At 45.8% G+C, this 25,632-nt stretch overlaps 2 protein-coding genes across 15 annotated transcripts in view; one reads left to right on the top strand and one right to left on the bottom strand.

Annotated features, from left to right (window-relative positions):
* MVP (major vault protein) overlaps nt 1–12,385 on the bottom strand; it is a 31,823-nt gene extending 19,438 nt beyond the window's left edge. For 2 of the 5 annotated variants that reach the window (XM_077917017.1, XM_028751900.2), the window contains exon 1: nt 12,078–12,259. The gene's annotated coding sequence lies outside the window, so the exon portion shown is untranslated. The other 3 variants (XM_028751902.2, XM_077917014.1, XM_077917015.1) reach the window with 3 other exon arrangements.
* MAZ (MYC associated zinc finger protein) lies at nt 11,080–24,731 on the top strand. Of its 10 annotated transcripts, none has more exons than XM_028751905.2 (8): nt 11,080–11,366; nt 13,356–13,568; nt 15,392–15,457; nt 16,384–17,174; nt 20,064–20,127; nt 20,362–20,533; nt 22,200–22,407; nt 23,412–24,731. In XM_028751905.2, exons 1-7 carry the CDS (start codon nt 11,331–11,333, stop codon nt 22,385–22,387), a joined length of 1,530 nt encoding a protein of 509 aa, XP_028607738.2. In that variant the 5' UTR covers nt 11,080–11,330; the 3' UTR covers nt 22,388–22,407; nt 23,412–24,731. The 10 variants fall into 10 exon arrangements, with proteins under 10 accessions (XP_028607738.2, XP_028607737.2, XP_028607744.2 ...); XM_028751904.2 differs by having other exon boundaries at nt 11,081–11,366; nt 13,353–13,568; XM_028751911.2 differs by having other exon boundaries at nt 11,084–11,366; nt 13,356–13,442.
* The last annotated feature ends 901 nt before the right edge of the window (nt 24,732–25,632 follow it).

Here is a 25,632-nt window from a genome sequence, read left to right as displayed (position 1 = left end):
TAAGTATACTGACCCCACATTCCTCCATTTTCAGGGGACTCTTCCCTTTGGGACAAGCAATGATTTTCTATAATCTAAGGGTTGTAGCCAATGTTAATCCTGCTCAGAGCAGACCCATGGAAGTCAATGGACATGCCTAACTTAGACGCGATCGTTTCAATGAGGCTACTCATTGAGTAGGACTAGTGTTGGACACAGCCCAAAAGGACCATCTTTGCACAACACTCCCAAATGTGTGATAACATCATGTGACAATAAAAAAGCAAGGAACTGAGAGCCAGCAATTCAGGATAAGGTTTCGGACCACACAAAGCATGCACCTGCACAACTGGGAGATTGTCTTCTATGAAATGTTGAGGAATCCTCTGGGTGCAAGGAACAGCCAAGTGCATGTCTGCACACGGACAATAGCCCCAAAATGTAAAAATATATGTCCCTTGCACCCCAAGTAAGCTCTGAGCTAGATGGAATTCAACACCATCTTACAGAAGACACTCCCCCAGAAGCACGACTTTGTGGTGCTCAGAGCTTATTCTGGGATGTGCACTCCTAGCTCCTTATCCCCCCCCCCTTACATCTTTTGGCTATTATTCATACGTGAATATGCACTTGACAGTGGCTTATTATCATGGGAAGCTTTGGAGCAGGTAGGATTCAATGCCATATTGTAGAGAACAGCCTTCTGGATGTTTGGGAACTGGTAACCAACTTCAGCATCATGCCTACAATGGTTGTGGCCGCTGCAGTGTCAGGCAAAGAAAGAGGGTGGGGATCAGGGCCGGCCCATCCGTGAGGCAAGGTGAAGCAACCACTGTGTTGATCCAAAGGTGAACTGTTCTGGAAGTTCTGCTAATGCCACCTTGGTAGTTGAGATAACCCCACGATTAATTGGTAGTTGTTGCAGCAAAGAGCTTGGTGGTACCTGGGGTTACATACGCTTCAGGTTACAGACTCCGCTAACCAGAAATATTACCTTGGGTTAAGAACTTTGCTTCAGGATGAGAACAGAAATCGTGCAGCGGCGGCGCAGCAGCAGCAGCAGGAGGCCCCATTAACTAAAGTGGTGCTTCAGGTTAAGAACAATTTCAGGTTAAGAACAGACCTCCAGAACAAATTAAGTTCTTAACCTGAGGTACCACTGTATATGCATTTGCTTTGTTATAGGCTAATGGGCTTGCTTTGATGTTAACCTTATATGTGGGCTTAGGGTGCGGGGCTCTGAGCCCAGAAAGACGAACTAGCTGTAAGATTTGGGCATTTGCCACCTATGCCTTCACCTAGTCAGGTGGAGTGATGGAAGTCCTGGCCAAAGTGACAGATGCTGCTTTGTGTGTAAGTAATATATGCAGAGGGACACTGGTGGCGCTGTGGGTTAAACCACAGTGCCTAGGACTTGCCGATCAGAAGGTCGGAGGTTCGAATCCCCACAACAGGGTAAGCTTCCATTGCTCGGTCCCTGCTCCTGCCAACCTAGCAGTTCAAAAGCATGTCAAAGTGCAAGTAAATAAATAGGTACCGCTCCGGCGGGAAGGTAAACGGCGTTTCCGTGCGCTGCTCTGGTTCGCCAGAAGTGGCTTAGTCATGCTGGCCACATGACCCGGAAGCTGTACGCCGGCTCCCTCGGCCAGTAAAGCGAGATGAGCGCCCCAACCCCAGAGTCGGTCACGACTGGACCTAATGGTCAGGGGTCCCTTTACCTTTAATATATGCAGATTTGCTTGGGTACAAACAAGCCATGTCCTCGCTGCGGTGCCCGTCCCACATCTGTAAAGGCTGGGAGACCTGGCAGACTGATTTGCTGAAGTCTGCAACTTTCTTTTAGTAAAGCACCAGAACAGTTTACTCTGGCATTTTTTAACCTCCTTCTTTGGTACCCCTGCACCCAACCACTCTCACAAGCCCTCCTTTGGGTCTGCCACCTCAGGCAGCAGGATCCATGGGGGCAGCAGATCCAGCCTCCAAGGAAAGCACCACCCATGGTGGCAATGATGGCAGAGCCCCCTCATGCCCGCTCTACAGCAGCCTCTTGACAAACGGGGGGTGCTGCGGGTCTCCCTCCCACCCTTGTTCCCAATATAGAACTTCACTCCTTCCTTTTCCCCTGGCAGTGGGGAGGCACCATTCTGTGGTTTGCCCCAGGTGCCAAAATGTCTTGAGCCGGCCCTGATGGAGAATAACAGCTGAAGTCTGAGCCGGTTTCAAGATGGCGGCGCGCATAGACGCTGCGGCTTAGTGCTCTCCCTTAGCGTTTTGTTTTGTTTTTATTATTTTTACTTGGTCTGAGTATGTCTGGCCGGGCAAGAAAGATTTACAGCAGGCAGGAACTTCTGAAGGTCGGGTTACAGTGTGAACAAGCTGTAAGAGCTGATTATTTTCGCCCAGATAACGTTCCTGTGGGAGTAGCCAGGTAAAGTCTAACTGGCAGTTAAAGTCCAACTGGCAGTTCAGCTGCTGTAGGGCGCTGGCTTTGGGATGCCATTTGTCTACACGGGATTTGCACCTTCCTGATTGTGAAGAGGACCGAAAATTAATTCAGCCTTGAACAAGCAGATAAGGAAAGGAGTGGTTTAATGGGAATCCAATAGCCAGTAACCGGATACAAGATATACAAGATGGCGGCGCGCATAGACGCTGCGGCTTAGTGTTCTCCCTCAGCGTTTTGTTTTGTTTTTATTATTTTTACTTGGTCTGAGTATGTCTGGCCGGGCAAGAAAGATTTACAGCAGGCAGGAACTTCTGAAGGTCGGGTTACAGTGTGAACAAGCTGTAAGAGCTGATTATTTTCGCCCAGATAACGTTCCTGTGGGAGTAGCCAGGCCACCGGGCTCTCCATGGATTACTATGCCTCCAGGGAGGAGGCGAAGGCGGCGTAGAGACAGGAGGCAAAGGCGGGGTTGTCGGGCTGGCGTCCTGGTAAGATTGCAGAGGAGTCCATCTAAACCACCGCTCCCTAGCATATTTCTTGCTAATGTGAGATCTCTTGCCAACAAGATGGATGAATTGAGGCTGCAGGCAGCAAAGAACAGCCTTGTAAAAGATTGCTGCGTTTTATTTGTCATTGAGACATGGCTTCAACCGTCCATACCAGACACAGCTATTCAGTTGGAAGGCTGTGCGGTACATCGTCATGACCGAGGCATGGACTTCGGAAAAACCAAAGGAGGGGGGCTGTGTGTATATGTGAACAAATGCTGGTCCAATAATTCGAAGACTGTGGGCAGTCACTGTTCACCGGATTTGGAATATGTGGCTGTTAAATGTAGACCAGCCTATCTCCCTAGGGAGTTCACAGCTGTTATGTTAACTGGTGTGTACGTGCCACCAGATGCCAATGCCAACTTGGCTTTGGGATGCCTGCAGAGCCTTATCAGCAGCCAGCAAGACAAGTATCCTGAAGCTGTGCACATCATTGCGGGAGACTTCAACCATGTTGAACTTAAAACAGTGCTCCCAAAGCTCTATCAGCATGTGAAATGTCCCACAAGAGGGGACAAGACACTGGATAAAGTTTATTCGAATGTAAATCACGGCTATAGGGCTTTACAGCTGCCACACTTGGGCCAGTCCGACCATATGTCTCTGTTCCTGGTACCAGCATATATCCCACTCAGGAAACGGGCTCCCACAATATTAAAATCTGTTAAAATCTGGCCTGAAGGTGCTATTCACCAGCTGCAGGACTGTTTTGAGAGAACCAATTGGGATATTTTCGATCGTTCAGACCTGGAGGAGCACACGGCGGCAGTTCTGTGCTATATCAATCACTGCACAGACACTGTCACAGTAAATAAATCCATCCGGTTTTACCCCAATCAGAAACCCTGGATGAATAGAGAGGTCCAGTGCCTGTTGCGGGAAAGGAACAGGGCTTTCAGGTCAGGCGAGGTGCAGCTTTACAGTGTGGCAAGAGCAAACTTGAAGAGGGGTATTCGACGGGCAAAATTGGATTATAGGCTGAGGATTGAGGATAATTTAAGGAGCAACAACACAAGACAGATGTGGCAGGGGATTCAGCATATTACCAACTACAAACCTAACCTTGGTGCTGTCGACGGTGACCCTTTGCTGGCGGAGGAGCTTAACCTCTTCTTTGCTCGCTTCGAGAAGGAGCCACCTGAGACGCCGGTATTACAGCCACCAGCCCATAGGGGCCCCTCATTCACGGTAGAGGAACATGAGGTGAGACAGGTATTGAGGATGGCGAATCCGAGGAAGGCGGCTGGACCTGATGGCATCACTGGAAAGGTGTTGAAGGGCTGTGCGGATCAGCTGGCGAGGGTCTTTACTAAGATCTTCAATAAGTCCTTACACCAGTCTATTGTCCCACCCTGCCTGAAGTCGTCAACTATTGTCCCTCTGCCTAAAAAATCCACAATCAGTAGTTTGAATGACTACAGACCAGTTGCACTGACTCCAATCATCATGAAGTGTTTTGAGAAACTGGTGCGCCGTCACATTATTTCCTGTCTTCCATCAACTTTTGACAACTACCAGTTTGCATACAGGGCAAATAGATCCACAGAAGACGCTATCACCACCACTCTCCATGCTGCTCTGTCCCATCTGGAGCAGCCGGGGAGTTATGTGAGGCTGCTGTTTGTGGATTTTAGCTCTGCTTTTAACACTATCCTCCCCCATAGACTGGTGTCCAAGCTAGAGGCGATTGGACTCTCCAACTCCACCTGTCTCTGGGTTTTGGATTTTTTGTCAGAACGTTCTCAGAGGGTTAGAGTAGGGTCACATATGTCCACAGCCCTTAGCCTTAACACCGGCTCACCACAGGGTTGTGTGTTGAGTCCCCTGCTCTATGCTCTCTATACGTATGACTGTACAGCCATCTATTCCAGCAACAAAATCATCAAGTTTGCTGATGACACTACGGTGGTAGGGCTCATTTCAGGAGGGGATGAGTCTGCCTATCGGGACGAGGTGGAGCGACTCTGTGTTTGGTGTGGAGAGAACAATCTGGCTCTTAATACGGCTAAGACCAAGGAATTGGTGGTGGATTACAGGAAAAAAAAGGCGGACATTCAGCCCTTGTATATCAACGGGGAACGGGTGGAGAGGGTGGCGGAATTCAGGTTTTTGGGAGTAACTATCGATCAGGGCATGACTTGGAGCGCAAATACCACTGCTCTGGTGAAGAAGGCCCAGCAGAGAATTTATTTCCTCAGACTTTTAAAGAAGAACAATCTGAGTGAGAGACTGCTGGTGTCCTTCTACCGAGGCTCCATAGAGAGCATTCTTACATATTGTATTTGTGCTTGGTTCTCCAGTTGTACAGCTAGGGAGAGGAAGGTGCTCCAGAAGGTCATAACCACAGCCCAAAGGATTATTGGTCATCCTCTCCCATCTTTGGAAGAACTGTACGGTTCCCGTTGTCTTAGGAAAGCAAATAACATCCTGCAGGATTCATCTCACCCGGGACACAGTCTGTTTGCACTACTGCCTTCTGGCAGGAGATATAGAAACATCAAGTCAAGGACAAATAGACTGAAAAACAGTTTCTATCCAAGAGCTGTGGCCTTTTTGAATGCTGTAACTCGATAGTGTGACCTGGGAGTTTGATGGGTGTTGGTGTGGGTGTGGCTGGAATGTGGTTTGTTTGGTTGTTGTTGTTGTTTTGCTTTTGTTGTTTTTAAGGGATGGCATCCAATTTCGTTGCACTTGTGCAATGTTGCACTTGTGTAATGACAATAAAGAATCTATTCTATTCTATTCTATTCTATAAAGCAGTGGTGGGAAACACTTCACTTGTTGAAAGCCTGTCCTTTACATAGCTGTAAAGTCACAAGGGAATTCCCATGCGAGGGAAGTGGCCTACCAGATATCGTATCATATCCTTCCTACCAGATATTGTATAATCCCACTCACATATAAAGATACTTGAGACTGACTTACTGTAAGGTTACCAGATTTTTTTCAATGAATCCGGAGACACTTTTAAACTTCAATGGATTTTGTATGGGGATTGATTTGTAAATCCGGGGATTGTACCCAGGAAACGGGGACGTCTGGTAACCTTAACTTAAAGGTAAAGGTAAAGGGACCCCTGACCATTAGGTCCAGTCGTGACCGACTCTGGGGTTGCAGCGCTCATCTCGCTTTATTGGCCGAGGGAGCCAGCGTACATGTTTCGGGTCACGTGGCCAGCATGACTAAGCCGCTTCTGGCGAACCAGAGCAGCGCACGGAAATGCCATTTACTTTCCCGTCGGAGCGGTACCTATTTATCTACTTGCACTTTGACGTGCTTTCGAACTGCTAGGTTGGCAGGAGCAGGGACCGAGCAATGGGGGCTCACCCCGTCATGGGGATTCGAACCTCTGACCTTCTGATCGTCAAGTCCTAGGCTCTGTGGTTTAACCCACAGCGCCAAGGGATTTTCTACTTGACCTAGAAGCATTTTTAGATATCATGCTGGGATAGGTAGGTCTGATGAAAGCTTGTAAAAAATTCTGAAATTCTGCCTTATTATTTACTTCTCAAGTTACATAACTCCTTCAATAAACAAAGAGGCTAGCAACCCCAATTGCTAAAAGCTGGCAAATTACCAATGATTATTTTAGGGCAGGGCTCCCTTTTTAACAGTTGCATGAAAGGAGGGAATGCAGCAGGTGCTGCTTTTTCAATCACTTCAACAATGAGGGGAAGAATATAGGGCAGCAGTTAAAGGCACAGGAGCCCTAGCACAGTTGGCACCTTACCCTACCCTACATCCAGCATAATCATGCAACTTCAGATATAAAAGTTTTTACCATTCACAGTGAATTGTAGCTGTTTTAGGGACCAAGGCATCTCTGCCTGATATGTCACCCTACAATTTTTATGTTCCTTTGGGGCAAAGCACTAAATATAATTATTATGCCTAAAATAATTATAAACTGCTTTACATTTGTGTAATAGATGCACACTTGGTATGCTGTATCAGACTACCTGGGTACATCTAGGAATACATATTTCTCTTTAACTAGTTGAATAATTTACCCATGGGTATGAGCTCAAGCTTTCAATCCTTGCTTCAAATCTAGACAATTATTTTTTACAACACAATCCTAACCATGTCTACTCAGAAGTAAATCCTAGTGAATTAATGGGATTTACTCTTAGGTAAACAGGAATAGGATTGCAGTCATAGCCTAATCTTAATTTATCCATTTGTCAAAAAATATTAGCCCAACTACGGTTGTCTATGCTCTGGTAACCACTAGATTAGATTACTGCAATGATTGTATGTGTTGCTGCCTCTGAAGATGGATTTGGACGCTTCAGCTGGTGCAGAATTCAGCATCCAGGTTGCTCACCAGGGAAAGACCGTTTGAGCATGACACTGATCCTGGTTTGACTGCACTAGCTGCAAATTAGTTTCTGGGCCTAATTCAAAGTCCTGGTACTAGACCACAATACCCCAAAGACCACCTCTTCCCATATGATCCGACCCAGACCCTGTGATCATCTTCCAAGGCCCTTCTTCATGTGCCTCCTCCATGAGCGATCAGGAGGGTGACTGGCAACACAAGAACAGGCCTTCTCCTTTGTTTGCTCTCCCCAGGGAGGTCTGCCTGGTGCCTTCATTACATTTCTCTACAACCAGCCCTTTGATGTGTGTGGCAGGGAGGGGAGCATTGCTGGTTTTTTTTTGTTTTTATCATATATTTTGTAGTTTTTTATCTTTTATTTGTGTTGTGAACCACTCCTGAGATTTTCAGATGGCGGTCAATATACAAATGAAAAAGAAAAGCCAACCTCAAAACATTATTTTAACGATTACAGAAGCAATGTATGAGAAATTATTTCAGTACTTTTCTGGTTATTGGATACACAAAAGGGCTTGGGGGAGAAATTCATTGAAATTCTAGCTTGAAGAGGAGCCTCCTATATGATTCCTTTTTTCCTTACAGTGCTTCCCCTCCCACACCTTCTTGTATGGACTGTACTTTTCTTCAAGTCCACGAAGATCACAAGAGGTCTACAAAATAATTATCAGTTAAATACTTTCTTTAGTTTAATTGAAGGTGGGAATTCCTGGTTACTTTTGATGCTTTATTGTCTTCTTACACATTAACAGTAAAAAAGGCGAGAAGGCATCAGTCGCAGGGATAGAAGACTGAATAATATATGCGCTTTTAAAAATTAAACCCAACGTGCTTCACACTTAATTCTTCATCAGGAGCGCTCTTGAGCAACTGCTTTCAATCCTGGCCTCTTCACATTTATTGCAAACATGAAACAATCCGGACTGAAATTCGCTCACAGGCGGCACTGCTGGCGCTCAGGCAGCGTAAAATGGAGATCCCAACTCATACGGGAAACGAGGGGAGGCGGCAAATCGCGAGGTGCTTTTACTACGCATGCGGCAAACGAATACTGCATTCTTCGCGTTAGTCGGAAGACGCAGGCGTCCCGCTGCGCATGCGCTCTCCGTGGCTTTAGGAGCATGCGCATTGATTTATTTACACTATATAGCCGCGCGCGCGACACAACCAACGAGCTGTACTGCGCACGAGCGTATTGTTTTCGCAGAGCCTCCGCATCGGTCTATGCACGGCTTACTGCTACGCCCCCGTTCCTCCCAAAGCGCATGCGTATTTTCCTTCTTTTCAGACTACGGTACCGAACTGCTGCAAAACGCATGCGCGTTGAGAAATAGCTTCTAAAACAAGACAAATTCTGTAGCGTAACGTCACCTAGTCTGTTGTTGTTGTTGTTATTTAATTTAAGGAATACTAATTGTCCACTTCAGCCATTTGAAAGGTGCACCAGAAAAACAAAAGCGTGTCATTTTGGGGGGTTAAACTGCCAGCCATTTCCTCTGCCGTCACATCCAAGCAAACTGCGTGACCTCACTTGTGCGGCAAACATGATGAGCATTCCACTTCCGACTCCTGTTTACTTGGAAGCCCTAAGGCAGCGACCCTAAGCATACTTGTGCCCGTGAGTAAACATCATTCAACATAAAGGCTTTGCTTTTGAAACCACGCACAGGATTGCACAGCAGGTCTGCACTCAAAGTCCCTCTTTGCTGAGTCCCATTGACTATGAAATTGAGCTGCAATTCTATACCCACTCATAAGTTATATTTTGGAATATGCATGATCCAGGAGCAGGGCCACACACTGTCATTGTTAAAGGTAAAGGTACCCCTGCCCGTACGAGCCAGTCTTGCCAGACTCTAGGGTTGTGCGCTCATCTCACTCTATAGGCCGGGAGCCAGCGCTGTCCGCAGACACTTCCGGGTCACGTGGCCAGGGCGACAAGCTGCATCTGGCGAGCCAGCGCAGCACACAGAACGCCGTTTACCTTCCCGCTGGTAAGCGGTCCCTATTTATCTACTTGCACCTGAGGGTGCTTTCGAACTGCTAGGTTGGCAGGCGCTGGGACCTAACGACGGGAGCGCACCCCGCTGCGGGGATTCGAACCGACCATGCGATCGGCAAGTCCTAGGCGCTGAGGTTTTACCCACAGCGCCACCCGCGTCCCCTACTGTCATTGTTAGAAAATGTTTATTTTCACCTCCACCACTACCAAAGTATTTGAAGCATCTTCCTATTATATAGTGATTATAATAGCGATACATTGTAATCCCTCAAAAGCACTCCTCAATTTGCCCAGCTCAGTGCTACAAAGGATACAACAAATAGGTTGTAAACTTGTGTTTTGGGTTGGCTTTAAAACAAATAGGTTATCAGCATCATTCAAGACACAGGCTTGGAGAAAATTGGTTACTGGAAGATTTTTTTAAAAGTCCAACTCAAAACCAAGCAGAGGCGTTGAGAAAATATGTTGACAGCATCCATATAAAAGTCTGACGCTCAGTGGTTTGTGGTTGCAGAGTGCAATTCAAGCCAGGAGACAGAGTGCTATAGAGGTTAGTATCCCTCTAGTACAAGGAAGACTCATAGTGTTCAAATTCCCATTGGCCCATGAAGCTCTGGGTGACCTTGGAGTTGTCACTATCTGGAACTTATCCCACAGGGTATCAAGTACTCCACTTGAACTCCTTGGAGGACAAGAAAATTATAAATGTAGTAAAATAGCATATATTAAATGAACGTAGCTAACTTACAAATCTGCCGTGGCACAAGTATAATGTGGATTGAACAGGGTGCATGGGACAGCGATCACAGTAAAAATAAGTAAACAAGGTATTACCCACTGGGATTTCTACTAAAAATTGTTATCTGTTTGCCTGCCAAGTTGAGTCAGCAGCATTGTGGTGCTCAATTAAGAACACTTGGTGCACAAATGCGATCCTGATGTTTTCCTAAGCCTGTCATGTGATAAAACAAGGGACCCTAGATAATTGTGGTTGAGGCCTTCTTTGCCAAGAGGTGACATAGAGTTAGAAGTCTCACATTTAACTCAAGTTCTTGCTTAAGGTTGTCCAGGTTAAGTATGCATAAAAGTCACACTAAAGTAACTTGCATAAATGAGTAAGATCTCCTGTTCGTGGTGTAAAAGCCAAGAGGGCAATACAAACCATATCTATTCAGAATTTCTACTGGATTTAACGGGGTTTATTTCCAGATATGGTTGAAGCTGCAGTACAATGCCGCATGCTAGTGACATAATCCCATACTATGAAAGCATAGCTGTCTATCTGTGTTAAGTTCTAGATCACAGCAGGAGTCATGCAGATCGTCCTACACCTTACTTACTAGTACCTGCAAGCCCAAATATGCTGTCGAGTTCGTTCGTCTTCCCTGAGACATTTTTTTAAATATAGGCGACATAAGTGTACAGCAGGGGGTTGAATAATACGGAATGAGGGGCAGAAAGAGGAAAGGCACCATAATGGCCATTACGGATGAAGCTCTTCCCTGGCGGCCATTTTGTGAGAGGGGACGGAGTCACTCAAAAGAAAACTAACGGGGAGGGGAAAGGAGCAACCGTTACTCGCGCGCGGCCGCCTCGGCGCCGGCCAATCAACTTTCTTCTTTAAAAGAAAAAAACCCTACGGCCACAGCGCTCGTCACTCCACCCAATCAGCAAGCACCACACGTGGGGGCCTTTTGTACGATCCCGCGCACGTCGGGAGCGAGGACGGCAGCCCCACCCAATCGCTACCTGCCGCCTTCTCCATACCCCCTCTTCACCCCTCCCCGCCCAGAGAGGCTGTGGCGCCGGGGGGCGCGCGCGCGCGCAGAGGGGGCCAATCAGCGTGCGCGCCGAGGTTCCTCGCGCCGCTGCCTCCTCGCTCTATCCCCCCTCCCACCTTCACTCCCCCCGCCCGCGCGACGTTGCTGCTGCTCCCCACTCGCTCCCCCCTCCCTTCCCGACCCCCCCTCTCGCCGAGCTGAACCCCCCCCTCCCCCGCTCGTTGCCGCCGCCATGGACCCGAGCAACTGGAGCAGCTTCATCTTCCAGGTAACCCCCCCTCCCTTCTCCTCCACCTTCCCCCCTCCCTTCTCCGCTAAAAAAAGGGGGGGAGCGCGAGCGGAGAAGGACAAGGGAGCGCAAGCAAGAGCTCTAGGCTCCCCGCTCACACCCTCCCTGCCCCGCCCCTCCCCTCGGGAATCCCAGCGGGCGGGGGCCCTTGCGCGCGCGGGCCAGCAGGGCGCACTCAGCACGCGCTCCCCCCCCCCCGCCTCGCGCTGCCCCAACGGTCACCTCCCTCCGCCCAGCGCAGCCTTGCGCTCCCCCTACCCCCTCGTTCTCTACGCTCGCTGTGCCCAGCCCCTCCCTCCGCCTCGCGCTTCATCTCCCTCTCCCCCCCACCAACGGTCACCTCCCTCTCGCGCTCGCTCTGCCCATCCCCTCGCGCTTGTCCCCCACCTTTCTCCCTGCCAGTTGCTACCTCGGTGCCTCCTCGGTCCCACTCCCAGTGATCCTGCTTTCCAAAATGCCCCCCCTCAGATACACACGCACTACAGCTGCCTCGCCCTCTCCAAGGCTACGCGCGCATAATCCTCTCTTCCCGTCATGCCCCCCACAAAATAAAATGTCCTCCTGCCATAATTGCTTTCCCCTCCCCAAAGCTGTGCCCTCTAGGGGTTTCTGCCTAACACCAGTGCGAGTTTGGCCACACATGCCAAGGAGAGGCTTCGTGCTCATTTCCTGGCCCCGCTATTTACTTACCCTGAAGCGCAGGCACAAAAGGAGGTAGCTAGGTGTGACCTTTGGCAGCCAACAGGTGTAGTGTTGGATTTCCCACCTGTTTCCTGCCTACCTTTATGTGTGGACTCCTAAAGGGGCCGTCTCTGGACACTAAAAAATGCAGGGAGATGACCCCACTTCTTTCCTCCTCACCTACAAATGCATTATGATATAGATAGTGGCTGTATACATGGTGGGAGGTACATTACCTCCAACTTTTCCTGTGACCAGGCATGTGTGGCCAAATTTTGTCAAGATTGCATGAGGCCCCTACTTCCCCACCCTTTGGAGCTCCTTGTCTTAACCTCCTGCTTCCACTTCCTGAGCCTCCCTTGCAGACAATTTCCTCTTTAAACCTGCAGCCCCACCTCCCCAGCCACCTCCCCTTTCCAGTTTCTGACCAAATAATAACCTCCTGCCTGCTGCTGTCACCCTTGACTCCTTTCCTGGGTAATCGCCCTCCCTCCTAGGGCTTCCTGCCAGGGTTTTCCCTTTGCAGAGCTCAGCCTCAGGCCTTCCCCTTTTTCAGATATGCAACTACTGTTCTTGCTTTTCCCTTAATGTCTCTCCTCTTCTAAGTCAGAGACATGGCTCCCCTAGTACTTCACCATCATGTGTGTGGTTGGGGAGGGGGAATCTCCCAGGCATACACCTTAACATAATGCTGTCCCATATCTACTGCTGTTGGGAATCCCTTGCCTACCGTTTTCCCCATTCCTGAAGAAAAGTAGACTCTCCTAGTACATGCCCTCTTTTATTCCATACTTTTGTACACAATATTCAAACATCTTGGACCAGTGTAGCAATTTATCTTTACAGTCCCATACCTTACACCCAGCTTTCTATTCTCCCACAAACAAACTTTCCTCCTTTCCCACACCATGGGAAACCAACTAAGTTCTGCTTAGAGTAGACCCACTGAAATTAATGGACCAGAAAGGCATATCTATTAATTTAAAATGCCCTACTTATATTGGATTCAACCCCATATTTTTCGTGTTGTAAACCATAACTACTCCACACTTACATACAGTGCTTGAAGTTACTTGGGTCAAGCAATTGCTGCTCTCTCTCCATCTTTCACCTCATCACCCATAGTTCCTGTGGAATAACCAAACACACTGATTTCCTACAATTACCCATTTCTCTCTTGCCGTCCTTTGAATTTAACTCTTGCTTTTCCAAATTTGCTGAAGGGTGGGGAGGATTCTTTTTCTTTTAAGGTTCACTAATCTTTCTTTTTTTCTGTCTCTTTAGCAGAGTCATACACAGAACCCTCTGCAGGTTGGGACCGAAATCCAGTCCAGATTTTTTGCTGCTCAGGGCTGCAGTCAAAGCCCCTTCCAGGTGAGCTCTGTCTGGGCACCAAATGGAGAGCGATGGACCCCTTTGAAAAACGATATCTACTTGAGGCAGCTGCATCTCAGTGCTGGAGACCAAAATTTTTTATACGAATTGCCTCAACCTCAAAGGGTACCCTGTACAAATACTTGATTTTAAAAAATAATTTCTGTATTTCTTTCTGTAAATACTGTTTTACATTTATTTAGCCACTCTTACTTGATGTCAGTCACTTAATGTTTCTTTTTATTTGTTTACTTTCAGCATTTATATACCACCCAATTAACCATGTCCTCTGGGCAGTTCACAAATTAAAATCAATAAAATACAACTATATTCAGTCAATTAAAATCAATACAGAAGCAGCACCACTTTAAAAAAAATTAGCATAAAACAGTTGTGGGACTGAGGCTCTGAAATAATGATTTGCCAGAGACCACCCAATAAAGCTTGTGCAGAGTGTTAAAGCCAAGTACCCTTATGTTAAAAGAAACCGTCCCCTTCTCCCAGTTCTCATGTACCAAACATATTAAGTTAATCTGGTGCACTTCAAGTTTACTCTGAATTAAAAGTTAGTTTTACTGGGGCCAATAATTCTGCCTTGCTGTGCAGATGTTATCTTGGTTCTATTTAGATTTGTTTTGCTTTTATTATTATTACTAGCCTCATATATCCCAGACTTCAACAGGTAACAAATTAAAACAAAATAAATTATTATTGTATAAATATCCTGATAGGCAACTTTATCCCATACACATTTTTTCCGAAGTAAGTGCCACCATGTTCAGTAGGCATAGGATTGCAGTTTAAGGTCAGCCCTTCCCTGGTTAACTCTATACTTTAAAAAGCAATCTGAATCAAAGTTTTATTGGGTAATATCTAATTAAATCATACCCTTAGTAGACCCAGTGGTATTACTTAGGTTCATTGATTTCAGTGGATCTGTTCTGAGTATAACTAATATTGCATATAGCTGGTTGTTTTGGAAGCTACCCAGACTTGGATGCTGACAAACCTCTACCAGAGAAAGAACTATTTGAACTTCACTTACAGATAATGCTCTAAATTGAATTTAAAAGGTCTTGAAGGAACATAACCAAGACAACTGTATTTTTGAATAATAACAGATCTCTGAAATGCTAGATTGAACTTAGGTTTATGTAGTGGTTTGTCATTTTTCCTGATAGCATCCTTTGTTCCATTTTTCTGACCAGTGTACAGAGATTAAGGGGTTAGTCCTTCACACATTTTCCTGGGAATAAGCAATACAAAACAAAGCATAATTTACTTTCAAGTAACTCTGCCTAGTTTCTGACACATATGACTTGACCTTGGTCACAAATCAGTGACTGAACAGGAATTTGAATTCAAGTCTCTTCTTAACTTCACATCTATAGAAGTTGAGAAAGACTGTCACTTCATGATATGGTAGTTGTCCTTACTGTTTTCTGATGGTGATGGGCACTAGAAAGTCTTCTAGCCAGGCAAGCCAGTACCACAGGTCCTTATGTATTTCTTTGTTGCCTGGAGTTAAATTATGTTCATCACCTTATATAGCTAATGCACAAAAGCTGCTCAGTGAAGAGGTAATTTTTGGTTTGTAGAATTTGGAGTGAAAAAAAATTAATCTCTCTTTGTAAATGTGAAAATCACAAAGTTTTAGTTTGGACCCATGGATTGCCATATATGGACTGAACATATTTTCATTGAAATTGATTTTTAAATTGTTAGCATTTTAAAAAGAATACTTTTCTAGATTTTTAAAAGGTTCCAAACACATTTTTCTCTAATCCTGTGATTTCTTTCCTGATTGAAAATTCTGGGAAATATTTTGGCTAAGGAATAAGAACAAATTGGTGTCTAAATGGTTGTTGGCTCAAATCTATGCATTTCTTCTTTCTAAAAGCCTTGTAAATAAGTTTACAAACATTGCTTTTCTGCCATGTTTTTACTAGCACACTAGGGATGGCAGATGGACAGAGAGCTTTGTCCCTCCTGCATCAGTTAGCTGCATTTCTCTGGTAGGTGCACAGGAGGGATGGAAAACTCCTTCCCGAGACTACTCACTTGCCTGCATAGAATTCCTTCTCATGGCTACCAGGCTAGTACTTAAATAGTACAAAGCTGCATCAGCCATATATGTAATGAGATATTGTAGGCTGAATTTCTTTTCTAATGTGTTTTTTATATTCTGCTCGTACTCGGAACTCCCATCCAAGAGAATGATCAGGTTCACACCTGATTAGCTTCAGGCATGCTGTGGTTTCCACACCATTCACTGGCATCAATTTTAAAGACTTATGATGATATGTATTATTAGAATGGAGGGTACACATTTAAGATAGGCAGAAAGCTATCCCAGATAAAGTTTCTGTAATCCAGCTTTGTAAACAGCCAATCATCCAGTTGCCTTTGACACATAGGCAACCAGCAAGAAATGTTTAACAAATTGGAACCTGGTTGTCCTTCTCCCACCTGTAAACGTGCAGATGCATGAGAGCAAATGGGCTAGTAGTTTCTGTGGTTAGAGTTAGGGTGAAGCTTCCGGTACACTTAAGCTGATGGCACTGTACTGAGCTAGATTTTCCAGACTTAGTAAGAAATACCCAAGTCTTCACTTTGCAGGGTATGGTATCTGTAAAAGCAGAGCTCTCCAACTCTGAGATGCCCAGCTCTTTAACTTGAATTCTAACTATTCAGTGGAGCTGGTGAGTGTTTGTAGTGAGTATTCCTGCTTCTCCTTCCATAACATTTGGTAAATAATAATCCAGCCCACCTTAGTCTTCCCCCACCTAAGATGAGTTTCAGCTAGTTTATGAGAGACGGATGCTTTTGAAATGGGAATTTACTATTCCATCCACTCTACAAGTTTCTAGAATACTGTAGGCTTTCAGGATTCATTGTTCATTACTGTATTTTTCAAGTATAAAATCTCTTTTCTGTTCAGACTGCCACCACAACAGCCCCTCCCCAGCAGACAGCCACCCCTGCTGAATCCCTCCAAGTGGATCTCCTTCCAGTCTTGGCTGCAGCCCAGGAAACAGCCGCTGCTGCTGCTGTGGTTGCTGCCGCTACTGGCTCCGCACCATCTGCTTCCACAGTAGACACGGCCGCTTTGAAGCAGCAGCAACCTTCTGCTTCTGAGGGTGGCGGTGGGCAGGTAGCACCATCCTCTCAAACTACACAAGCCCCAACCTCCCAGGCGGCTTCTGCTACGCAGCAGCAAGGTGATGCCCAGAAGAAGCCCAAGAGCAAAGGTCCCTACATCTGCTCCCTGTGTGCTAAAGAATTCAAAAATGGCTACAACCTGCGGCGCCATGAAGCCATTCATACGGGGGCCAAAGCTTCTCGCGCCGGACCCACGACCATGAAGATGCCCACCATGGTCCCCCTCAGCTTGCTTAGTGTTTCCGCCATCGGTGGCACAACAGCAGCAACACCTGCCCCTGCCGAAGGTGCAGGAAACACAGCAGGGTCAGGAGCAGGGCTGGTGACCACTACAGCATCAGGCAAACGCATCCGGAAGAACCATGCTTGTGAGATGTGTGGGAAAGCCTTCCGGGACGTCTACCATCTCAATCGGCATAAGTTGTCTCATTCAGACGAGAAGCCCTACCAGTGTCCTGTCTGCCAGCAGCGATTCAAGCGGAAGGACCGCATGAGCTATCACGTCCGTTCGCATGATGGTGCTGTGCACAAGCCGTACATCTGCAGCCACTGTGGGAAGAGTTTCTCCCGGTACGAGGGATTCAAGGGTGCAGGGAGGAGGCAGTTCAAAGGGGACTTGTTGCAGGGCTTACGTGAGGAAGGTTGGCTTTTAGAAAGGTGTTTCCCCTTGTGATAGAGAATAATCTTTAGCAGACAACATCCTGAACCAGTATGAGTTAGGATGGCACTATTAGACTAGAAGCTAACATTAACTGATTGAGGGATGTCTGGGGGCACCTCAGGATCCCTTCCCTTTGCAGCTCTTGCCATAACTCAAATTCCTCCAAGCCTAATCTTGACTACCTTGGCCATATAAGAGGTTTTCTAAGGGACACCAGCTGGTGCTGGTTCTGTGGGAGGACTCCAGAACAGTAAAGACCGCATGGGAAATCCATCCAAATCCCTCACCAGTTCCATTCCTAAGAGCAGCTAACTCATTGCAGTTCTTATGTACCAATCCAGCTGAACAAACAGGACAGAAAGAAAGGAAAGGGGAGGCATGTGAAAGCACATATTTTCTCAATTGTGGTTCACTGACTTATTTTAAGTTAGCAGTGTATATAACCCAATCCAGAAAATTTCCCCAGTCCTGCCACTAGTACTTTTGTATTATAATACCAGAGAGTGTTAGGCAGTGTTTCCTTCTGACTACCTATAAAATGCAACCATTAACAAGAGGCTTCTAACTGAGATTGAGGCATCGACACCCATGAGAGGTAAGTGTAGACATTCAAAGAGCCTTCACAAAAGTGCAACAAGTGGCTTTCATAAAGTATTGAAAAGAAACAGGAAAATATAAATATAACCCCACAATTGCCTATTTCAGGTCAGATTCAAACATGTAGAAATAGCTTAAGACTTCTCCTTGACTTTGTCAACTCAACAGACGTGTCCGTGTTTCATTGTTCCTCCGTGTAAAAACAAATCCCTGCATATACTGAACTAGCATGTTAGTAAGAAACTAAAAGCTTTCTTGACATGCTAGCTTTTCATTCAAGGGATTTGTTTTAACAGGAAGGTGTATTCAAACATGTAGTACCTCACCTGCAGTCTGAAGTGTGCAGTTCAAGAAGTGCCAGATCTATGGAATTCCTTTGCATATTAATTGGCTGTTAGATCAAGCAACAGACAATGAGGTCAGCTTGTGGGGAAAGAAAACCTCACATTTCCAGAATTAAACATTTGCAAATGTACTTAGTAATTGCATTGTCACCATGCTGGCAGCATAGAACACTGATAAGTTGCAGCCTGATCAGAAAGGCTCTGTGACCAGATTTCTCTCCCTTTGTTTCTGAGATTTTGCCAGAATTGCCGTTACATTTGCCAGCTTTTCTGTACAACTGTAGAAAGAATGCACTTGCTCTTTAAAATAAGTTAGGCCATCTCAATTCCTACACTTGGCCCAGGTTTTGCGTGGACCTGCAGTTGCATGGAATACCAAGAGCAGCCTGTCCTCAAAATACAAAGAAAATTCCAGAGAAACAAAATAGTCAGTAATTGCCCCATGGGCTTTAGATGTTCTTGTAAGCCCCCAGAAAAAGCATGAACATAAAAAGAAGGTGCTCAAGTTTTCTGATCTGACAGCCCCTTGTAGAAATGAAAGCAAGAGGACAGGTGTAGGTTGGTTGATTGGTTTATTAAATTTGTGTACTACACAATACCCATAGATATCAGGGTGGTTCACAACATAAAATTACAAATTTATTTAACCTATTTAACAAAAAATTCTAGTAACATTCCAGGCTTCACAGCTCCTAGAGGCCATAGAGTCAGGCTTCTGACTTGCAACAATAAAGGAGTAAACATGGGCTTTTAAAGAAATAACTTTAGAAATGCAACCTTTTTAAAGTAGGTCTTTAAAATAGGAGTGTTGGTATGGTCTGATACATATACACTCAAGTCACACAGAACTACATAAAATACAGAGGACCTAACACCTGACTAGAACACACTGTTTTCTGCACCCTTTTTGTTTATTTCATCAGGTAGAAACTACTTGAATATATCCAAAATTTATTTTCATCACATCAAGGGCTTGTAATTTTAGCAGCAGAAAGCACATAAATTACACATGTGCTGTAGAAATTTCCTCTAGGCAAGCTAGCTATATATATTCAAGGTTGCTCCCATTTTTTAACACTGCACTTTCTTACCCTTTCAAATAAGTGACAACCTTTATTTTATTTATTTAACAAAATTTATATGCCATTTTATTGTAACAAAACCTCTAAAAGGTTTACAAGAATATTAGCAACAAAGCTAGTTAAAAATAAGAAACGTTTAAAAAAATTAAAATCAGCTCTAAACTTAAAGAGATTAAAACATGTCAGCATCTCTCAGTTCTAAGTTTACAGTTTCTATTTTCAGCTTGCTTTCTAATGGAGGGTTCCCTGTAAATCAATTGGATTCTTGAGTGTCAAATCCTTTTCTGAATTGTTTTCCAGCTTAGGTTTTATCAGTATCTGTGACTAATCTGTGTCTAATTAATAAACCATTGAGTGGATGAATTCCCCAAGAACATTTCTGTAGGCACATAGTCTCCCTCACTCATCTTGCCTAGACTCACATCAGTGAATGCTTAAAAATGATGAATTAAGCCTGTTAAAACTATAACTGGTACTTTTTAATGACAGAGTTATTGTACTGTTAACAGCTGCAAGCTAACTGGTGTTTAAGAGGAACAGCTTTTCCAAAAGAAGCGTATTCCTGTGCATCTGTTAAAAGCACAAAAACTTTACCAGTAAAAGAAACGGGGACAACCCAGCTCTAGGAGACATGCAGCTATAGCAACATAGTTGGGATTGAGAAGGAAAAGGAGATGAATTTAATAATGAGGGGGACATGGACCTTTATAGCAGGGAATGAAAGAGAATTCCTCAAGAACAGATCACTTACTTGAATATTTCTTTCCTCCCACAGTCCGGACCATTTGAACAGCCATGTGCGGCAAGTCCACTCGACAGAGAGGCCCTTCAAATGTGAGGTACCTTCCCCCACTGACAGTATTGCTGTATCAACTCTCTACTCCCTCCCATTATTTAATTTGTCCCCAATAATCTGCCTGAGTTTCTGGTGCAAGAGAAGGCGATGTCAGTTCCCCTGTACTTAAAGGGAACTTTGCACGTTCTCAAGTCCCATAGTCTTTGGTTGCCTTGGGAAGTGGGCTGCTGTAGGCAAAAACATTTTCGCCATGATTCCTTTCTCTCTGTTTCCGCAGACATGTGAAGCAGCCTTTGCCACCAAGGATCGGCTGCGTGCTCACACAGTCCGTCATGAGGAGAAGGTGCCATGTCACGTGTGTGGAAAGATGCTGAGCGCCGCCTACATCACGGACCACATGAAAGTACACAGCCAAGGGCCGAATCATGTCTGCGAACTGTGCAACAAAGGTAAGAGGACAGGGCTCTCTGTGAAAGTATCTGGAAGTGAGAGAAAAATACTTAACTGTCTCTTCTGGGAATGCTAGCAGTCACACAGTACAATCTGATGTAGGTTTTGTAAGAATTAGGTTTCAATGGAGCTTACTCCCAGCTGCATTTGCATAGGATTCCGACTTTAATTGGTACTTGCATAAGTGCTTGCTCCTTTATAATATGGTTTCTCAGCATATCAGCCAGAGTCATGCTTGAGACCTGCTTCAGGTTATTTCATTTGCAGTTTGAATTAGATGTGACTGATTTTCCACAAGCTTTCAAGCAGACCTGCCAGGCTCTCATTAACTTCAGCTCAGCTGAACAGCCATGGATGGTGACCCACCAGGGCCTTATAGGTAGCTATATTGGTTTATTACCCAACTGACAGGCCACAGTATGTGGTAGGTGGGCTGCATTCATCTTGGTAAGTCAGAGTTGCACATGCCTGCTTTAGAAGTAGTAAGCCAGGTTTGAATCCTTTACATGTGAGGCCAAACTTACTCTCTGTGAGCATTAAATACAGAATTGCAGAAGAGGACTGACTTGATAAGAATATATAATAATGCCTTTTAAACAAGCTGCGTTTGAAGGATCAATGTGAGACCAGGCAGCATTTTATTTTTGTGGGCCTGCAGCTGTTGCTCAGACTTCCTGCTTTATCTCAACAAGAAAACTGTTTGACAAGACAGCTGGCTCCTAATCTTTTTTTCTCCATTTACATGTCCGAGCATCTCCTTAGTTCCATTTTGCCACAGGCTTAAATAGCTTCACTGTACTGTGTAAGTGTAGGATGGCATGATTTATTGTATATAGTTAGCTTTGCTAATTCTCCATATATAGGTGGAATCCAATGTGCAGGTAGATAGCTAAACAGTATGAAAAGAGGACTGCTAATATTTGAATTGTGTGTGTTACAACTTTACCCATCTGACATACTTAGATGGGTATATTATTTTTAAATAGAAAACAATATCCTTAAAACATAAGTCAAAATAGGCTGAATAATGTGCAGGTTAGTAAGAAACAATTTTTTAAAAAATAATAATAATCTGCTTTTCCTTTGTGGAAACACCTGGATTATCTCACTGGATAATATGCATAATCCATTATGCTTTACCCATATATTTAAAATAAAATCTTCAACATATTGTAGATAACTGGATTCTCAGAAGCATAAAGCAGCAGTTTACTATTAATCACTTCTTATAATTCTTTTATGGCTTTTAGGTATTTCATATTGCAGAGAATATAGGTAACATAGATTTGCTGTGGGGTGCGGGGAGGAAATTTGCTTTCTTCTTCTCATCCAGCTACTTCTGGTCTAGGATTACAGCTCTGATATTTTTGTGTTGAGTCTTAAGTTCCTCACCTTTACTTCCTCAATGCCGCGATGCAGCTGCCCCTAGAGTGGGGTCTGTTGTTCATACACAGATAGCTTACCTGGTGGCAAGATGCAGCCATCTCTGGGGTGGAGAAGCTGCCTCTTCACCAGGGAGCCCTGTCGCAATGGATCTTTCACTAGATGTTGAGACGCAGCCGCCTCTAGGGTGAGGCACAGCCAAGCATTACAGGACACTGGAGTACGTTTTCAGTAGACCGGACACTGACCTGGCTGGTTTTTGTCCTTCTCCCCCTCCCGTAGGGTTCACCACAGCGGCCTACCTCAGGGTCCACGCGGTCAAGGACCACGGACTGGCCGCCCCGCGGCTGGAGCGTTTCCTTTGCAAGCTGTGTGGCGTGCACTGCAAGACCCCGGCTCAGCTCAACGGGCATCTGCAGACGCACGCAGGAGAAGGGGCTGCGGCCACTGAGGGCCAACCGCTGCGGTGAAACGCTGGCCGGGCCACCAGGCAAGAGCCGCTTCCTTCTGTCCTAGGGAATGGGGAGGGGAGGCCCATCTGTCCCATAGGGTACCCATGTGTCCTTGTATTCTCAGTGGGAGACGGAGAACCCCATCTCCCCTGGGGCGGCTGCATCCTAAATTAGCATCCCTCTGCCAGTGTTTAAGTGCCTGCATATTGCAGTGCCTGTCTTGGTTTGGATGCTTATATGTGACTCAGGATCCTTTTGCAGGTTCATCTAAAGAGGATAGAAGCAGGATTGAACTTTCATTTTTTTTTTAAATGAAAAGGTGCACATAATCCTTTGAATGTTTTATTTATCTGAATATTGTTTTATTTTTCCAAAGTCAAAGGAGTTCTTGTACTTTTAGCAAGAAATATAGACTACTATTAATATTTTGAAGTTAGCAACAGACGGGGCACATTGATGGGTGTTTTGTCTCCTTTTTGCCCTTCATTACTTTGCCTCCTGTCCAACATTAGGTGTAACTGTTGCTTTTGAGACACAACTGATCATGGGGCAGTAGTAAGTGAATCTATTCCCATGTGATGCTGTAATGTAGTGGGAGATTTTCTAGCCTCATTCACTGCTATGGATGTATTCCCTATGTATCATGCATCTTGGAGAACTGTGAGAGCTGGAGTCCCCTGAGAAAACTTTCCTGTGAAAGTTTAACCTTTATTATGCATTAGGACAACAATTTAAGTGATAAACCCCAGTTAGCTGTATTGTCTGCGGTTAATTTCAAGTTAGAGCAGTGAGTTCTTTCAACCTTGCTTTATTTTTCAGCCTTTTAAGGAAGGGAACTTCCCTGCAGGACATGGATAAATATGGTGCTTTGGAGGAAGGGGCAGCTGCATCCATCTCTTTCTTACTGCGTGAAACCAGCTGTGTCTTCTACTCCAGCTTACAGCAGGGGGAGGGTGGGAGGAAGCAGGCTACACAACTGTGTTAATTAAATTTCTGAGGGTGAGAAACCCCTTTGACTTTGTACATCTGTCTTCCTCCACAGGTACGGGTGAGGTCTGCCCCCTCGCGGCAGCCGTCTCGGCCCCACCTCCCGCCGCCGTCACGGTGCTGCCCATGGAGGGAGCTTCGGTTGTGAGCCAAGCCCTCCCCACACAGCCCTGGTGATTTCTGGGAGTGGGGGAGGCAGAAGCCGACCCTCCCAGTCCCATCCCTCTCCCTCACTGGCAGCTGGAGCCTCCAAGCCCAGATGAATATGCAGTGGCCATATTTGGGTGTTTAATTTAATGGTGGTTTCATTCATTCTCTCCCCTGCCTGTGCTCGTAAAATAGTGGTGCTGGGAAAGCACCTGCCCAGCCAAAGCAGCAGCTCTTGTTCAGAGGGCCATGGAAGGGCTGTGTGTGCATTCAGAGAGCACCCTCGTTTTATTGACTCCCCTGCTCTAGTCCCCTTAACGTCTAGCCCCACAAGAGTCCCATAAACCCATGCACCCTCTCCTGTCCTTAGCCAAATAGCTACAGTCTTCGTCACCATAAGTCTCTTGCTCATTCCAGCAGTGCTCCCCATTGCCCCTAAATCAGCTACACAAAAAGAGTGAGACAATGGGACAGGAAAGACTTAACAAGCTCAGCTCAGGAACAGAATGAGGAGGGCTCAAGGATGGGATATCTGTGGGACAAAATTGTGGGGCAAGATTGCAGCTGGTGGCGGGGGGCGGCCAGAGTTGGGAATAGAGTTGTGTTGGTTGAGGGGTTGACAGATCTTGGGAAACCCAAAAAGAAGTTAGAAGGGGGATGAAAATCAGGATTGAGGGGCATTGTAGGTGCCAGGAGCTCAAGTCTGGGGTGGCAGGGGGCTGCAGTGGGATGGGATGGAAAAGGATTGGATTTCTCCATGGCTTCAGTGTGGAGTGCCCTCCATTCCCCTGCTGAGGAACTGCTCTGAATTTCCCTCCTTGCCCAAGCACCTCATTCTTTCATGGTGTCTGTTTTAATGCTCCATTCCCTGAGCTTCTCTCGTGATTCGTGTTCCAAGTGTGTCAGCCCCCCACACCAAGCATTGATGCCCCACCCGCTGAAAACCTTTCTTGTTGCATGCAACCCCCACAGTTTGGGGTTAGAGTCCTCGCTTTTTTGTATTATATATATTAAAAAAAAATTCCCCTGACATTTAAAATAAACTCCCTTTGTGGTTTTTTTTGGTTTTTGTTTTTTGTTAACACAAAATGTAATGAAGCTGTGTCCATCTATCCTTTCTCCCTGTTCCCTCCCTCACCCCACATCTTTCCTTCTCCCATGCACCCTTTCTGGATCTGTGTCTCAACAGCAAAAGATTTTAGTAAAAACATTGAAGGAAAAAAATCCACACTCTTGTCTGTTTATTGTCAGACCGTTTCTGTGTCACTTTGAGTGTAAAGGGGGAAGTATTACGTTTGCCGGTCTCTCTTGCTCTGCCTACCTCCTTACACCATCAGAATCTCCTCTCAGGACCTTTATGCCTATTTAAAATGTCTAATGGATCTGGCACCAGGTCGCAATTCTCAGCTCTAAGTGGGTTTCCCAATGCACTTCCTTGCTTCCTGTGATTACCCAGGAGGATCTCTTCTCTTTTTTTCATGGTTGCTGCATCAAACTCCCCTTTCTAGGAGAAGGAGCAAATGCTGCCTTGTGGCTGGACATCTGGGTGGCGGCAGTGGCAGTGGGGTTTTTTACTGGTTGGTAGACAGCAAATGCTGCACTGGAGCTGTGGCATGGTGTGAGCGAGGCGGGTTAATTGTGGGCTCTTTCCTCCCTCCCTTGTGCAGCAGCCGGGGCAGGTTATAAATAATGGATGAGAAACTGGAAGCGAGAGATTTTATATAATTTTCTCCCGGAGGGGGAGGAGGGAGGGCTGTGGAGCCAGGATTCCCCAAAAACAGATTGGTGCAGAAAATTTCCCACATCATCTTGCTGAGCTCAGCTGGGCGGAGGGCACAGTTTCCCTCCTTCGCCCAGCCTGGGGTCCCCTTCAGTCCCGCACCCTCAGGTCCCACCCATGGGGTCTTCCCAGGCACCCTTCAGCCTCATCTGCCAGCTCCCATTTTTATGCAGCACACATTTGTGCCTCTGGGCAGTCCCTGAGGAGGAGGAGGCAATGGTGGCGGTGCTGGGACTTCTTAGTCCTTTGATGCTCATTGCACTTGTGGCTTGCTGACGTGAAGTTTTGGTCTATTCCAGGGGGGTTGAGGTGGAGAGGAGATACAGAATATGTGGGACGCTTCCAGTAC

This window comes from Podarcis muralis, chromosome 13, assembly GCF_964188315.1.
Source record: "Podarcis muralis chromosome 13, rPodMur119.hap1.1, whole genome shotgun sequence".
NCBI classification, from domain to species: Eukaryota; Metazoa; Chordata; class Lepidosauria; order Squamata; family Lacertidae; genus Podarcis; species Podarcis muralis.
The sequence above is the reverse complement of the archived record's forward strand: the minus strand, read 5'-3'. Positions and strand labels throughout refer to the sequence as shown.